At 39.7% G+C, this 17,983-nt stretch overlaps 1 protein-coding gene across 7 annotated transcripts; it reads right to left on the reverse strand.

Moving 5' to 3' along the window:
- Positions 1-1,592: 1,592 nt before the first annotated feature.
- LOC145442654 (microfibril-associated glycoprotein 4-like) lies at positions 1,593-17,928 on the reverse strand. Of its 7 annotated transcripts, none has more exons than XM_080320624.1 (8): positions 16,245-17,928; positions 12,846-12,908; positions 9,358-9,420; positions 8,531-8,593; positions 6,005-6,147; positions 5,855-5,942; positions 4,380-4,476; positions 1,593-3,819 (listed from the first exon to the last, which is right to left on the reverse strand). In XM_080320624.1, exons 1-8 carry the CDS (start codon positions 16,480-16,482, stop codon positions 3,504-3,506), a joined length of 1,071 nt encoding a protein of 356 aa, XP_080176750.1. In that variant the 5' UTR covers positions 16,483-17,928; the 3' UTR covers positions 1,593-3,503. The 7 variants fall into 7 exon arrangements, with proteins under 7 accessions (XP_080176750.1, XP_080176749.1, XP_080176752.1 ...); XM_080320623.1 differs by having other exon boundaries at positions 5,855-5,951; positions 16,245-17,923; XM_080320626.1 differs by lacking the exon at positions 12,846-12,908 and having other exon boundaries at positions 5,855-5,951; positions 16,245-17,924.
- Between the last annotated feature and the right edge of the window lie 55 nt (positions 17,929-17,983).

Consider the following 17,983-nt stretch of genomic DNA (forward strand, 5'->3'; position numbering starts at 1 on the left):
GGCCCTGTCTCACATCCTAGTCAATGTAACCCACATATAGGTAATTCTGAGCAACAGAAGGGTTTGAAAAATCGCCGAAAAATTGAAGACACTATCAACACGACTCTTGGGTCTCATGGTAATCATCAGCTTCATTACTTCTTTTGGTGCGTTTCAGGTTCACCAATTGCATCAATAATGTTACCAGATTCTCCCCGCCAGTAATAATTAGATTCAATTCCATCATAGCAGGCCTTAGTAATGGTAATTCCCGGGGTTGTAACCAAGTCACATTGTTCCGAGACACAAGTCAATCTCACTTCTATTTTAAATTCACCGTCTATTGAAGTCCGAGTACAAGTCTGGATGCAGAGGGTCGAGTCCAAGTCACAGTGTTGTGACTCGAGTCCGAGTCCAAATCATTGTGTTCTCTGTTCGGTTTCGAGTCATATTCAACCCACATATTTACTACTGCGCTAAATGTCATTTTGCTCAGAATATATTTGCGAAATAAACTGCATTTACGATGCGAGCAAAAACGATCTAAATCGGTGGTTCGAAACATTTTTGTTTTCATTCCCCACTTCAGATTTATCTCGAGTCTTCATCCCCCATTACACTTTAAAATAGGGCTACCATATTCTGAGATCCTAAAAAGAGGACAATTTTCATAAATTCTGAAAGCAACAATAAAACTGGTGATTTTTAAATTTTTTCGATCGAAAGTATTGTGTTGACTATAAATAGGTCATTACTCAGACTCGGCTCCCGATTTTTCAAGAAACTCGGAAGTGCGCCGCGTCGGAATCGAATTTTCCGTGCCATTTAAATTCTTTTCAGAGAAAAAGAGGACAAATTCCCAAAAAATAGGACATTTAGGCATCCTCCGAGGACACTTTCAATTTTTAATTTTCGATATACCTAACGGTAATCGCGCATGTGTCTCCGTAAATACGTAGAGTAGACCATCCGGTATATAATGTTTAAGCATTTAAATACAATGAATAGTGAGAATATTTACTTGTAGTTGTTGTTGTAGCAGCAACAAAAACAAGATCTTTAAAATCCTCTTAATGCAACCAAATACTATTATTTTATTCTTTATTCACAGTAAGAAACTGGTCAATACACACATAATCCGGGGAGCAACCTGCACCCAAAGGAAAATGGCGAGATTGAAGTAATTTTTTTTTTTAATTTCATTAATGCAGTCAAATTGTGATTCCTATGCAAGACATGGAAAAGTCAGATTACTGAAATGCAGTAGATGAAGAATTGGCAAGGTTTACAGAGCAGAGGTATTATTATAATTATTATTATAATTAGTATATCTTCAAGTACCGGTATAAATTATTCGACGCACATGAAAATAGCATCCTCATTTACAAATATTTTTTTCAGTAAAAAAACACTAGATGCCGAATTTCGAAAGAAAATACACTCGGTCAAGTCAAAATACACTAGATGTAATGAAAAAACACATAACAGTGGCACCACTGACCACAAAAAAAAAAAACAACGCAAGCTATATAAGTATAGCTATCGCATACCACAATTAAGGGTTATAGGCAGGCCGTGTTATTTTTGGCATATGCCAAAACTGCCAAAAATAGCTTATTTTTGGCATTTTTCAATTTTTATTTTTGGCAGTTTTGGCATCGACCTCTAAATAGATATTTTCAGACTCGAATTAGTCATAAAAACGCTTTATTTGGGTCAGTTTATCAATAGAGACCAAAAAATGTGCAGCTTCCACTTATAATAAGTACCAACAAACAATAATAAGAAGAAAAAACCTAGCGATTACATAGGTTAATATTATCAAACAAAACCACAAAATGTGCAGTATCCATTCGGAATCGGTGCCAATAAGCAAAAAGAATGAGAAGCCTAACAAACACGCTCAACTCCTGATTGTTACAGCTTTTGAATAGACTTAAATTGTTTGCACTGTAACAGTGCTTCCAAACTCAGGTCAGCAAAGTTTCTCCTGAATTAATTTTTCGCCCAACGAATGTGGGAAATATCGGTTTCAACAGTAGCCGTTGAGGGAAAGAATGTTGCCAGTCATCCACAAAAGGTTTTCAGAGCTTCAAAATTTCGGAGGGCAGAACCGGCTTCCAAGCATCATGAAAATAGATCACTGCGCTAGTGCCATCGATCTCATCGCGAAAAGAATTTTCTTCCCGATACTTTTCCAGGAGTTCCCTGTGTTGTCTCTTAACACATTCTATTTTGTAGCGCGACCATCCCATCTCCATCAGTCTACCGATATATTTTAGCAGGACTTTTGCCACGTAAGATGGCTTTAATATTACCAACTCACATGGAAGAGTCCTGGGAAGGTTATCTTGTTTAAGAACATTAACGCAACAAGACTGTCTGGCAAAACGAGACTGCAGCTCAGAAATAGCCGGACTGTTTGTTGTGTCACAATGCTCAACTTGATCACAATGCAAAAATCTTAGTTGAATTTGGGGGTTCCAGATCCATGAGCAGAATACAATTTATATTTTAGTAATCAGTACAGCGGCAGCTTTCCATTGATACCCGTTTTATCAAATTTAGCGCTCGGCAAGCCGGTTAAAAATGGCCGTAAAATTGCCTTTGGACAAATGGAAAGTGTGACGTAAACCAAATGCAGTCAGCCGTTCAATCTCGCTGTGCCCACACCTTTTAGGACACCATGCTTTTTCCCCTAATGGGTGGGCTGGACCCATAGAGTGAAAAACCTGCCCTTCACACTTGTAATGCGGTCCTGTTAACACAACACCATGAAAGAAATACACTATTGGCAGGTTGTGTTATTTTTGGCATATGCCAAAAATTAGTTATTTTTGGCATTTTCAAATTTTTTTATTTTTGGCAGTTTTGGCATCTGGCTCCCGAAATGCCAAAAATAACACGGCCTGGTTATAGGTATTGCAGTTGAACACAGCATAAAGGCCACAGACAGCGAGTAGCTATCTCATGAAAAGCCACCACCGTGGACGCCAACAATATGGTTTCCATCACTGACATCTTGTCCTCTCCCCAATTAGTTACCTGTGGTGTGCCACAGTGTTTGAGTTGTGGTAATTTGTAATTTGGCTGAATATATTTAATAACATTTTTTCATGTAATCGTAATTATAATTGTAATTAAAGCTTTTTCATTTTGTGTAAATGTAATTTGATAACATTTTTGCCTAATTACAATTTCAACGACAGTACGTTGTTATTGTGACCTGACAAGCACAACACAAAATAATTGAAGTAGGCCAAAAACACGTTGAGTGGAGGCGTGAAATCAAAAAAAAATTCTGACGTCAAATCAACACGACACGAAAATATTGATATGTCGAGAATATAAAATAATAGCAGAGGAATAATAATTGATATTGAAATAAAACCGTTTGACGCAATAGTCAAAAAGAAGAAAGTTTTCCGGAGTTGGAATAAAGAAGTCCCGCAATGTCATTCCTGGACCGTTACAGGGCGCTAAAGAGAGTCAGGATTTTGGGACCAGTGACGTCACTTCCATTTTCACGGTCTTCTCCGGACCTTCATCTCCGAGAAGCGCAGGAGGCTGATCCACCAACTCCGCCACCAGATTCCCTTGGTGCCTGTTTTGTGGAAGTCTCCGTTCAGGTTGCTGGAGCCGCATCCGATATACCACCAGCCTCCGTTGAGGCCTCCTTCGTTGTTGGAAGCGCAATTCACTGACGACCGACCATCGTGATCTGCGTCCTTCGTTGAGAATTGTTGATTGTTGAATGAGAGAGCATCGAAGGTTGCATTCCCGGAGAATCCGGATGCGTGCAGTCTGTAGTTGTCGGAACCGGGGCCGATGCGAAAAATGCTGGAAAATTATTTAAGTTGTTTGCTACAGAAAAGGAGCGGCTATTATGCCCTGCGCGCACCTTTACCACCCCTGATGACGTGAGGTGCTAGAGTAGAGTTGCTTTGGACTGAGTCATATTCTTTTTATATTATTACTACCCTTCGCTTTCTCTTTACATTATTATATATATATTTGTATATATTTTTCACATGCTTAACTTACCATTCTTAATAACATCCACTACCAGTATAACCTCTTATACGTAAGATCTTCGTTACATAATAGCAAACTATATCTCACAATCCCATCACTTCCGTGGGAGGGGTCAATCCCCACCAATGACGGCCTACGGGAAAGAGATCTAGTCGTAAAACATTGGGATTCTTACCTTACCAAATTACGGTTAATAAAACTAATTGACTACAAGAAATCCAAATGGATCCGCTACAAAAATCATATACTGCGCCTTTAATTGCACAGTTTTATCGAATGAAAATCAGGGCTCGATTGTCTCCAGACCGCAAACGTTCTCTCTTTTTGGCGTATCAGAAGCGAAATACACGAGGATCGCTGCTCACCTGTATCTGGCAACCGAGTAAATTCCTTTCCTCGAAATCATTTTGATTTTCAGCTCCATGTCTCCTGCCTTTGTTAATTGATGCAGCGCTGCTAGGCCTGTTCAAATAAACCCGAATATTTTTGGTTGACACGCGGCAAGCGTAATCGTCAGCAAGCTGGATAATGTATAAATGTATCTATCATTTATAATTTCTATATGTGAAGTAGGTTGGTATTAATGGTGTTTCGACTACTATGGTCTGGTTATTTTACACCAGGCTGGTATTGGTCATTACTAGGGCAAGTTTTTGTTGCAGTTAAACCCGTGTAAAGTTGCATTTATTTTTGACAAAAGTTCCAAAAAGTTAAAACAGCATTCTACATATCTTCCGAGTATTTAGGAAGCTGCCGGAAGCTGTAAAAAAGTTGCGGTTCCTGATCCGCCGACTATTATGATTTGGGGCTTTTGCAAGACATATTGCAATCAAATCCGTCCCCATTTTCTTGTTAGGCGTGGTGGCACTTAGTACCGCATGGTGACGTACTATAGTGCAACAAGGCAAAGCCTACTCGCGTACAGTGAATAGGTAGAAGAGCTTCGTTAGAGAGACATAATTTCTGTATGTCTTGTCTATCGGTGCTAGCTCGGTGCTAGCAAATCTTCAGGCAGTTTGCCGTTAGCCAAATATGGTCGAGAACCACTATTTTCCATTTACAGAGGGTGCTGCATGGTTGAAAATTTTGACAACCATGTGAATCTCGATTGGCACTCGATTGCAATTGTCATTTGGAAATCCCTATTTGGAATCGAATATCTAGCTAGACAATGGACTCACAATAAAATTCAAATCTGAATTAATTTCCCTCCTGTTTCAAAAGTTTCCTTGTTTTATTAGTTTCTTGTACAGAATGAAGTCTCATAAGTCTCACAAGTTTGCTTGTACGAAATAAAAGCAAATGAACGTAGTGACTTGATTACAACGCTGATATGACTACTTTTTAATACTATACTTACTTAAGTTGATTCAACCCTAATCAGCTCTACTTGAACTTGAAGTAGTTTTGGGCTGCTTCGAATACATGTGCACTAGACAGGCTTCGTGGCACGTCAGCCAACGAACCCTGCGGCGAGGGACGCCGGTCCGTCGAAGGAAAGATACAGGCTACGCAAGGAATCAAAATTTACCTTCTGGAGTCGGATTACAAGTACAACATGAACAAATATTCGCTCTACGTTAAAGCCATGCACACCGACTCGTATATTGCGTAAAATATTAACTCGACATCGATCGATTGCGGAAAAAAAAGTAATTCTATCAAAGCCGACGTATTCTGATCGCTCCTGTTCTCGGCAATCCTATCACAAACGCAACTCTAAATCTAGATGACGTGTTCTTCAGTAATAACGTTTGAAATAGTTTGTCACCACGCTTATGACGGCTCGGCGCAATTCATAAGCTAGAATAGACCACAAAGTTATAAATGAAAAGCCTACCCAACCAATGATCTCCTTGCAAATCGCCGAATCCTTTCACGTAATCATCCCAACCTCTGTAGAAATCCACGGCCCCGTTCATTCTTCGCTGGAAAACCTTTCATGAAAATGGAAATAAATTTTTCCGCAACAATCGCGCATTGAACTCACGGTCCAGTTTCCTCCATCGTCAGTTACGTCACAGAATACACCCTTGAATCCAATTGTGGGTATGTACGAGTTGAAGACTCCCCCAGAATCATTGCGCGCTAATGCTGATTCCAATTGGGCGCCGTCGCAACTTCTCACAAGAGCTAGAAATAATAGAATTCGTTTCATAATCGTCAATCGACGAATGCCAGCGATGGAAATCTCTCCAGCCCTTGACTTTTCTAAACATGCTTTGCTAGATCAGATCCATGTTGATGACTCGTTGAAGGCATACAGGTCAAGTCTGACCGTAAGTCAACTGGAAGCCTCGCAAACATTGTGAGCATGCATGGTCTAGAACAGTGATTCCCAACTGCGGCCCCCAGCTAGCCTTCTCGCGCCCCCCCCCCCAAAAAAAAATATTAAGAAATCAAGTTATGACAAAAAATTATTCTATTTATGAAATACACTTGCTTGGCTTGGAGTATGGAGTTTTTAATTAGGATTGCAGGAAAGTCGTGAGTAGACTGCTATGGTTAAGTCACTGTTGTTTCAATGCAGTGTGCCATAACTTTCCAGTTGCACGAGCAGTGGCTATAGATTTATAGATAAAGACAAGACCAAAACTGCCGCACGTCAAAGCCCCAATGGGGGGCGAGCTCGAACGGAGCCCAAAATAATTTCGTGAATTAGCATAAATTGTGGAGTATTTTTTTGAAAATTTATGCATCTTTTTCATTTTTTTTGCTCTAGGCGTGATTTCATGCTGCCAAATATCTTGATTTTTGGGGTAGGGGAGATGTGGTACGGATGGATCAAAAATTGCAAAATGATCTCTGGCCCTCTAATCTTCTGCCGAAAACAGCAGATCTTTTGCTGGCTCAGCACTTTGATACAAGCTCTACCTATCGCGCACATATACATGAATATCCGTCTTTTCAAAAAATATTTATGGACGTTCAAAATTTGTTCCTAGAACGTGTCATCGGTCCCCATCCGGTGGGTCCAATGACACACGACCCGGGGACCTATGACACATATACCCTGAAAAACTCAAATGTGACTACTTTTCTTGCTCAGTATTATAATCTAAGCTGCAGCAAGCCAAAGAAGAATGTTTGGTCGCAACTGTCAAAAAATAGAATAAATGTTAACTCAAATGTTGTCATAAAATCACGTTTCGATTTAGGCTCGGACTTATAAATTTGTGAGTACATACATATTGCCCGAAAATCGACAGCGTGACTTCCAAATACCTCGTTATAGCGATAAAACATCATATGCAATTATTACATAAAGATTTTCTGTACGGAGGCATGTTTCATGATTAGTATGCTTGATTATTTTGCTTGATTTGGCTATTGTATCATCGGTCCCCACCCTACGAATTTTATACATGAATCGAAAAAAAGTCCACTCAAGGAAAGTACTGAAAAAATAATAGGTGCCATTTTATAGCCTGATACAAGCCCTACACTTCACAATAAAAATGATTGCTGGTTTGTTCGTGTTGATGGTTACAAAGAAAAATGTATAAGTCGATCTAAATTTAGTTTACACCCCCCAAAACAAAAATCATCTGTGAGAGACCGCATAGCTCGCGCACGTCGAATTTTTTTGTATGTGAGGAAAGATTTTGCCAGCATGCAATTGTAGACAAGTTCACGGAGTGTAATCATGAAATTATCATAGAGAATTTTCAAAGTATTTTCGGTCCCAGTGATCCATCGGTACCACATCTCCCCTACTCATCCCCATGAAAAAATTCGCAAGATTTAAAGAAATGGACATTGGGCATATCGGCGTTGGCCATTGCCGCGCTACAACGCCCCAATACATATTATGTTTTCGGTCATGTATGCGACTCTAAGAAGTGTGTCATAACGACCGGCAGCGAGAAATCCTTGGCCGAACAGGACTGCCCTTATGCTGACCGAAAAACTCGTTATATCTACAAAATACTGTCTTGGCAATCCGAACCTCACGAGACAAATACCATTCCGCAGGGAAAATTATATTCCAGTGAAGAAATACCAATTTCAAATCGTGTGCGTCTTTTAGATTGAAAGCCTACGTTTGGGCGATTCTGTATTTTTTTTATATAGCAGACAGGAATTCACGAAATAACATGTTACGGAATCATACGAACGGGCCCTACAGTTTTCAAGACACCTCACTAACTCTACTGGTAAATCTGATGAAATTGAGAGCAATATATATGCAATTCCCTATCATATTGACCGATTTTATCATGAATTATCGAAAATTTTCGCGCTTCGCGCTGGCTGCCTACACAGTACGGCTATTTTCATGCAAAAGCGAACCAGGTGATAGGGGTAGGTTTATCACATTATGGGAGCCCAAGACCTAAGTTTATTTTATTTTATTATATTTGGCGGGGTGGGGGCTGACGAAGTGCTTTTCCGTTCCTGCCAACGTTCCTACCAATTCTTCGCCACAGATTTATGTTTGGTTAAAATTCCCGGCCTAGTTGATCATACGCAGTGATTGAATAAATATTGTAAAACAAAACAACCGATCATATACCTGCGTTTGGTTCGACACGGTGCGATTCCAAATCATTCGTTTTGATCCTCAAGGCGTTTAATTCTAAAATCAAATAGACACCGCTTAGGCGTCGCATTACTAAATTGGAATATTTGTCAGGACACTGCTGTGCCATAAAAAACGACCATGTTGAAATGAAATAGTCATGGACACTTAGTGTTCACGATTAAACATGTTTCGATTGTATGTCTTAAGTCGACTACTTCGGTTCTATCAGGTAAACATCAGTGTTTATCATAAGGGAAGTAGGAGAAAGAGGAATAACGACACTATATAGTGGATGATCGTAAAGCTTAAAATGAGTTGGACGCGTTTTTGAGAAATGAACCGGATAAAAGCGTGCATGGCTGTTTTATTTGGTGTCAAATCGGATTCATTTCATTTGAAAAGTGACATGATTTTGTCGAGTCGCTGTAGGGACCTTTCTTTGCATTATAATGCATTATTTATGGTGGATATACCCTTGAGAATGTCAGATCTTGCCAAAAGTTTTTTTTTTATATATTTATGTCTGTTGCAAGTTGCAATAAGAGTGTGCTGTTTTATCAAGGGTAAGTAAAGTAGGTGACACATTTCGCATCGTAAAAGTGCAACCTTGAAGAAATGAGTGCCAAAAACTTCGCACGTGGTTAAGAATCGATGATGCATGACCTCCGTAGCACCTACACTGATGGAGTGGTATGGTACAACCCGTAGTAATGTTGTAGCCGCAGTTTCAGAACAGTGACTTTCTAACGAAAATGGCAGCTTCACAAAAATAATTTCAAACTTGCAATTTACATATTAGATCAAATCATATATCATACCCTTCAAAAGCGCTTCAATGCTTTGTTCCGATTTCGCTAATTTGGTCTTCAGCGTTTCCATTTCTAGAAGTAATCATATTGCAAAGATTGTCATGATCATTATATAATGTACTTTATAGATACAGCAGAAATGAAAATCGTGGTTGCTTTCGCAAGTTCGCGGCATTTTATCCGTGAAAGCATGAAGTGATTGGAATATGCGGGATATCACACGATAGCTTCCATATGTACAAATTATCATTCTTGAAAATCGTGGGTACCAGTGCAATTTTGTCCTCGAAAGCACGATATAAGGATGCGATTTATACTTCCGGCACCGTTCAGTCCTATTTCATACCTCGTTAACAATGTCATTCATAGTGATAACTAGGGCGATTTTTTTTTGACATGTCAAAAAAAGTCAAAATTAGGTCAAAATTGTAGCGTTAGGTCAAAATTTGTCAAAATTGTTTACAAAATCAAACATTTTTTGACCTCTACATTTCGTTTGTATCGTAGATTTTGCGCTGTCTGTGAACTTATCATTTCATAATTTACAGCCTGTAGCCTACTTTATAGGCCTACCGTTGTAAACGGCCCATCGTCTGCTCATTGTGAATCATAAACGGTCAAATGAAACAAATAGTGACATGGATTTATGGTCAACGTACCGCAATATCCTAACTGAAGCAAGACTGCTTGGGCATTGCATGGTTCTTACATCAAGAAGCGCAAGCTGAAAAATTGTGATATAGACCAGTGGTTCTCAACCGCCGGTCCGCGGACCGGTGCCGGTCCGCAAGGTATATTACAATTTTAAACTTCAATTTCAAGATGTAATGTTGAAGGCTTGTCCATTGATAGAATAAATAAAACATCAAATCTTAAAATAATTCAGAATTTCGTGAGGTATCGTTAGGGCTTGAAACATGTTCGACATGACTTGAAGTTCAAGACGTGTTATTTGACGAGCGACAAGTACAGAACAGGTACGAGCTGATTCATCGCTAAACAGCGCAGTATGCGCGATCATTCGTTTTCGATTCATTTATTATGTGTAGGACCGTAACTGAGGCACCAAAAACCGCCCAATTGAAGAGGCGTCAAGCTTGAAAAGTGCCCAAAATTATTTTGCAAATGAACCTAAATCATAGCGTATTTTTCTGAAACTTCTTCCAACATTTTTCAATTTCTTTTCGCGCTTTGTGCGATTTAGTGTCACTACATGTCTTGCTTATTAGGTGCCCTTCTCCGGGATATACGCATGATTTATAGAAATAGGCATTTCGGCGTCAGCCATTACCGCGCCACGACGTAGCAACCCTAATGAAGTATAGGCTAACATGGAACTCCGAAAGGTGCGCCAAAAATTCGGCAGCGAGAAAACCGATTCAGTCATGAATGATCGATAATATTCGGCATTGCCGCGATTAAGCTACATAAACCCTCTGCTTACACCGAGTAGAATGAATGTGCTCACAAGTACAGGTGAAAACATTCACCGAACTGTAGGGTCTGGGGGTGAATCCCTGGAAGTTTGACTTATCTCCTTGAGGGCGACCAACACCAACGTTTTTTGGGGTGGGCTAACGAAGGGCTTTTGCGTCCCGGATTTCCGGATGGCCGGTATAGTTGCGGCAAGGCGTTTTCCTGCGGCACACATTGTATTCGTAGTTGCCAGAGTAGCGTATGCGTCTGATTGAAGTGGGTAATGAGTAGGCTAAGGTAGCACGGCAAGGTGCTTGGTTCGACTTGGTTCGAGTTGGCGTGGTCGGTTAAACCCACTGCCTTCGGCGCGAAAGACTGTACACGACTCTTGGCGGTAGCACGTTTATCTGGATTACGCACTTTTACCTCGAGTCAGCAAACTGACTACCATAAAATCACATGGATGCTGTCATGGGGATAATTAATTACGATCAAAGCCCTTTAAATGTCATTCTCTAGCACCATATGATTGCACAAAACAGTTGCATACTTTTCATTCTGGCTTCATTTCAATTTTCGAAGTGCACCGGTCCGCCACACATTTTTTGAAATTTTACCGGTCCGCGAGGTGAAAAAGGTTGAGAACCACTGATATAGACAACATTGTCAGAATGAAGCAATACGGTGCATCACCAGCAAGCAGTGTGCACACAACTTCAGTGTTGTCAGCTAACAACTGCAGCTGTTGAACGCTATTTCTCCATTCTTGGCAAGCTACTTAGTAAGAACAGACACTTTCTACCCGAGATAGCGCAGTGGTATAATCCGCGGCTGCAACACCAATGGGTGTGGGTTCGATTCCGACCGAGGTCGACTTCATAATTCCGAAAGGTAGGTGTTGGAGGTTAACCTAGGCTCCTCCTCGCCACCTCATCCGCGTAAGCGGTGTCTTACAAAAAAGCCTAGAGGTGGGCCGTGCTATATGTTGGCAGTTACGGAAAATAATGAAGAATATCGGCCTGGTGTAAATGACCATAGTAGTTGACAAATACCATGAATACCACAAAACAAACAAACAAAACAAACACTTTCTACCCGAGAATGTAGGAAAGTATCTTTCGTTGTACTACAACAAATTTTAATTATTCCACCATGATACGTAATGTAACTACTGTAATTCTTCATAGGGCCAGATTTCGGTAAAATACTAGTTTTTTCATGTGAAAATTTGTCAGTTTTTGAGCCAAAAAAGTTCTTTCAGGCCAATCTACTTTGTAAGGACAGACAGTTCCAACCAGAAATGAAGATAAGTAGTACAATTTTAACATTATGTGCGAAAACACCTAATTTGCATACTTGAGGTCAAAATTTGGTCAAATTTCAGTTTTTTTAGGTCAAAAGAAGTCAACACTTAGATTTTTTAGGTCAAAATATTCCGTTTTTTAGGTCAAAAAAAATCTCCCTAGTGATAATAAATATATATAGCTACTTATTCTTATGAATTCTCAAATTTATATACCGGAAATGGTTAATTGTCAGTCTTGCTGCTCAAGTAGAAGTAACGTCGTAAGTGTCTACTCGATTACAGAAGAAGTAATTTTGAAGACACGTCCAAATTACTTTAAGTGAGAGTATAAAATTTATATATATAAAGTAGGCCTACCCAAGTAACTAGTTTTAAACGTAATTTTGATCGATACTCTTTCGCAAAATGACCAATGACAATACAGATACCGGTAGGTGCAATTCATGAAAATATACCCACTTATCTAGGTATCGTGATACACGGGATCCGTCTCGAAGTTTTCATGACACTTTAACTCACACAAAGATGATGCAAGCCAAACCAAATCTAAATCGTAATGACTGTGTGGCTTTGTCTAGAAAACTGTTAAGTAGCAGTGACTGTAAAGTCTATAAACCGAACCACACTAAATTAGTACAAGTAAGCAAAACCTACTTTAGGATTCGGAAAACGTAGCACTAGTACCAACCGTACAAATAGAAATTTGGGTGTTGAGTATTTCGGAAATATTTTTGTATAACCACTCTCATTATAGTATAACAAAGTAATATATCACCGGCGGTTGTTTTCCTATTTTCGTTCTCAAGCGTTGAAATCCTTGATGCGTAAGATGTGAAATCTGAACACAATGATCGAGACTGTAGCGCATGATTACCATCGATTGCACGAATTTATATATCGTCTCACGTTATTGAGAGGCACAAACGAAACTGCACTTCTCAAACACTTATCCGGTATCCGATATGAATTCCATATCGTATACGTTGACTATATCGAGTACGTAGGCTATATTTACACAATTAAGGCATAATTATACAAAAGTTTTTTAAAATGGCATTTTTAAACCACCGTTCGGAACTTGTTACAAACAATTGTTTTAAAACGCCATTTGCTTTGAAGGCAAACCTATATACCAGTGGTTCCCAAACTTTTGCGGTGTGAGGGCCAAATTTAGAATTTCAGAGTACGGTCGGGGCCGCACGAATACTACGGTATAAAACGGACCCAAATAGTCATCATGGCTATTTCTGAGTAGTTTTATTGCCCCGGCGAGATTTCAAAACTGTACACTGTTTACTGCTACTGATCTGCTGCATCGGGTGTCCGTTGAGTGACTCAGCTTTTCTCGCCTAAACGCGCGAAGCGCGAGAAATTTCTTTAGTTTCATGACTGAATCGGTCAATATGATCAAGAATTGCATGTATTGCTATCAACTTTCATGCTGTCTCTGTTCACGTATTCTGATTTACCGGTAGAGCTGAGTGATGTGTGTTTGAAATGGTATAGGCCCCCTCAATAGTAATTAAACATCTCCGGGGGTATACCCGTCGGCAGGAACGTAACAGCACTTCGTCAGGACCTCGGGCTCCCATAGGGTGATAAACTGACCCCGCATCACGTTGTTCGCTTTTGCCACGAAATTAAAGTCGTACTGTTTAGTGAGACAGCGGGACGCGCGAATATTTCGATAAGTCATGATAAAATCGGTGAATAAGATCGGGAATTGCATGGTTGTCCTCTTTGCCCACATAATCAGATTTACCGGTAGAGCTGAGTGAGAGGTGTCTTTGCAACTGCAGACCTCGCAAAATTAAACATCTTCGGGCGGGCGGACCCCTAGGTATGACTTCTTTACATGATGTTATTTCGTAACCTCCTGTCTGCTATATCAAAAAATGTAGAATTGCCCAAACCTACTAAACTGAAAGATCACACTATTTCAAATTGGTATTTCTTCACTGGCATATAATTTCCTTTCCTGCGGGATGGTATTTGTCTTGTGAGGTTTAGATTGCCAAGACAAGAACATTCGGCGCCAGTCATTTAGGCACCTATATGGCAGTGTTGGGATGACTCGAGTCATGACTTGACTCGAGACAGACTCGAGTCAACTTTTCGTATGACTTGACTTGACTCGAGTCACTTTACCAAAATGACTTGACTTGACTTGACTCGGCACTTCAGAAATCTGGATTGACTCGTGACTCGGAGCAAAATTCACGAGTCAATTTCAAGTCTTCAAGTCAGCGATATCGATTAGATTTATGTGTCTTGTGCATGTTCGGATTGTTCGCGATACGCCGGTGTCACTTACGAGAGCAACCATTCATTTACTGATTGCTTCTTTGTTACATCACAAATAAATTGACCTCAAACGAAATGATCACACCTTACGTCGTTGTAGTAGTAGTAGATTTAATCTAATCGCAACGTATCTCTATTTCTTAGACGACTCAGTATTGCGCAGCGCTCACCCCTACCAACCTCAAATCGAATGAACATAGCTTATGCGTTTATATTCTCACGGATGTATAGATGGGTGGGTAGTGTATTGTACGATATCAATTTGTTTCAACTTCTCGAGGATTCGTATTCGATCCTCAATTTTGAATGATAATAACAGACGGTAGCATGTAGCTATACAGTCACGTATTTTATTAGCAGTTCTACGTGTGCGTGAGTGATACAGCACCTTTATGCATGTATTTAACTTTATATTCGTTATTTGATTCAAGCTAAATGACCAATTTATATGTCCTTCACGCCGCGAGCAAAATGTAATGACTTTGAATCATGTGACTCATACTTCGAAAATTCAATTTGACTTGAATTGTGACTTGACTCGTGACTTGACTTGACTTGACTCGACTTGACTCGAGTCATCTCCGAAAAACGAGTGACTTGACTTGACTCGAGTCACCTTCGAAAATCGAATGACTTGACTTGACTCGAGTCAAAATGTGCAATGACTCGAGATGACTCGTGACTCGAAGGTAGTGACTTGATCCCAACACTGCTATATGGACAATTAAACCTACATGCATTTTGTATATATAACGAAGTTTTTGGTCGGCATAAAAGCAGTCCTTTACGGCCAAGGCTTCCTCGCTGCCGATCGTTCTGACACACTTCTTGGATTCACATGTTACATGGCTAAAACTTTATATGTCTTGGTGCGTTGTGGTGCGGTCATGGCCAACGCTGATATGCCCATTTCTATAAATCTTGCATATTTTTTTCTTGGAGAAGAGTACCCAATAATCAAGATATGTGGCGAATTGAAATCGCGCATAGCACGAAAAATTTTTGAAAAAGTTTTATAAATTGTCTCAAAATACTTTATAATTTATGCTAATTCACGAAATAATTTTGGGCCCCCTTCGAGCTCGGCCTTCCTCAATTGGGGGGTTTGGGGTGCGGCAGTTACGGCCCTGACTATAGGACTACCAATTATGCTGCTTTTAGCCGGCTAAGCAGTATGCATCTCGGCGTATTCAACCGTGAGCCACGTGTTGCACATCTAGTTATCATAGGGTTACCATACGTCCTCTTTTAAGATGATTTGTCCTCTTTTTTGATTTTTTTTTTCAGTGTCTTCGGAGGACGCCCAAATGTCTTCTTTACTGGGATTTTGTCTTCATTTTTGAGGATTTTGGTTAGGCTACAGGGCCAAATTCGACTGATATTACATTAAGTCAGCACTGTAGTGTAGGAACGCTACGGCAGCTATTTCGGGAGCGGGACCGGCAAATTGACCTTTTTTTAGTTAACCACCTGGTAATGTGAAAGAAAAACTGTATTTTTCGGGAGTTGGGCTCTTTTTCTTTTTTAGTCGAGCGGCCACGAAGTGGGGAAAACTTACCATTTTTTCAGGATTTTCCTCCGGTTTTGAAAGTTATCAATACCTATTTATATATATAGCTACTGCTCGTTCAACTGGAAAGTAAGGGCACATTGCATTGAAACAGCAGTGACGCAACGTTAGCAGTCTATACTCACAACTTTCCTGCAATTCTATAATTAAAAACTACAGAGGCCAGGCCAAGCAAGAGTATTTTATAAATATAAATTTTATTTTTTGTCATAAATCGATTTCTTAATATATTTTGAGGGCCGCATGCGGCCCTCGGGGCCGCACTTGGGAATCACTGCTATATACACACAATTGAAGTACCTGTTCGCATGCTTCTCATTTCGCTTTTCAATTCCTTGTATTCCCCCCCGTCTTGAGCAGACGTCCTAACGCAAGTAACAGGATATTCATTTGCGTTCAAACTAGGAGACAGCAGTCCGGGATCACATTTAGCCAGATGGCAGCCTAGTCGTGCTTTGCAGCGCATTTCCTCGTGTTGATCCGCAGCAGAAATCATCCCCAATATGCATGACGCGATGATCACATTCGTTATCCTCATTTCAACAGAGGTGGTCAAAGTCGTCGGCGTTGGTAAATTCGAGTCGAAATAGAATGAACACTATATTTCTTCGTACTTACAAGTTTATGTAGCGATATATAAAACGCGTGAAAAGTATTTCGAGTGGAAATGGAAAGTGAAAGTATTAAAAGTAGGGGAGATGTGTGGTGCCGATGGTTCAAAAATTGCAAAATGATCTCTGGCCCTCAAATCTTCAGCGGAGAATAGCAGATCTTTTGCTGTCTCAACACTTCGATACAAGCTCTACCTATCGCGGACATTTACATGAATATCCGTCATTTCAAAAAATATTTATGAACGTTTAAAATTTGTTGCTCGAATGTGTCATCGGTCCCCACCCGGTGGGTCCAAAGGCACACGACCGTGGGACCGATAAGACATACGCTCAAAAACTCAAATTTTTTAACTTGTTTTGTTGTGTACTATAAGCTGAAGCTACAGAAAGCCAATGAAAAATATTTCGTCACGACCTTTAAGAATAAAATAGATTATATCAACTCAAATGTAAGCTTAAAATCATGTTTTGATTTACGCCTACACTTACAAAATTAATGCCACATACATATTACCCGCAAATCGACATTTTGACTTTGAAGTACCTCGTAATAGCGATAAAGCACGACAGGTAACTATGATTTACAGCCTATATATATGTAGGTGAGTTTCTGTTGTTAACCATATATTTCTTTGTGAATAAGAATCTTTCACAATATTGAATTGAATTGACCGAGTCAAACACTATTTCGATTCTGCAACCGTCAATGCTTTATTTCGAAGCCATACTTAGCAAAACCATCACACCATGGGTTAATAATGCAATGTAATAATGTCGTGAAACGGTCACTTTTCATTTCTCAGTAATAGTAATTCGCAAATAACTATCTGCTCGTGGTATTGCCAACATCTATATCTAACACAATTGCACACGCCTCTTATGGTAAATATAGCTACTTTGACGAAATATCTGTACTTTAACTGTTGAACCGTCTATTTTGAGGGCTCCCACCACACCATATCGATACGCGTCGGCTAAATCGGTGGTGATTCTCCGTAGGCTCATACAACATGTTATTGGAAAGTATTTACACAATTATGGCAAAGGCCTTTGTTTAAAACACTGTTTAAAACATGTTTTAAACAAAATGTTTTAAAACACCGTTTGTTTTAAATGCAACCCATATAGTCAAATCGAAATTAAATCGAAGTCTCCATTCACGTTCTACAAACTAAATTCATCCATGAATGACGTGCCAATAGCGATTTCACTAGAAAATAACTTCTTATACTTTATAATTCGTTCTGTTTCATGATAATAAAATCGAATTTGCACACTCAAAGTAAAACTAAAGCTATACCTGCTACTAAACTAAAAGCCCGAGTAACGCAATTTCTCTGCCACTGAACCTCTCCGACATAATACAGACTAACGAATGTCAACGTGAGATAAAGACATATTTGGAATCAAACGACATTTCAAATA

Source organism: Botryllus schlosseri, chromosome 7 (genome assembly GCF_051294905.1).
Source record: "Botryllus schlosseri isolate E-star chromosome 7, Bs_hap1, whole genome shotgun sequence".
Taxonomy (NCBI): Eukaryota; Metazoa; Chordata; class Ascidiacea; order Stolidobranchia; family Styelidae; genus Botryllus; species Botryllus schlosseri.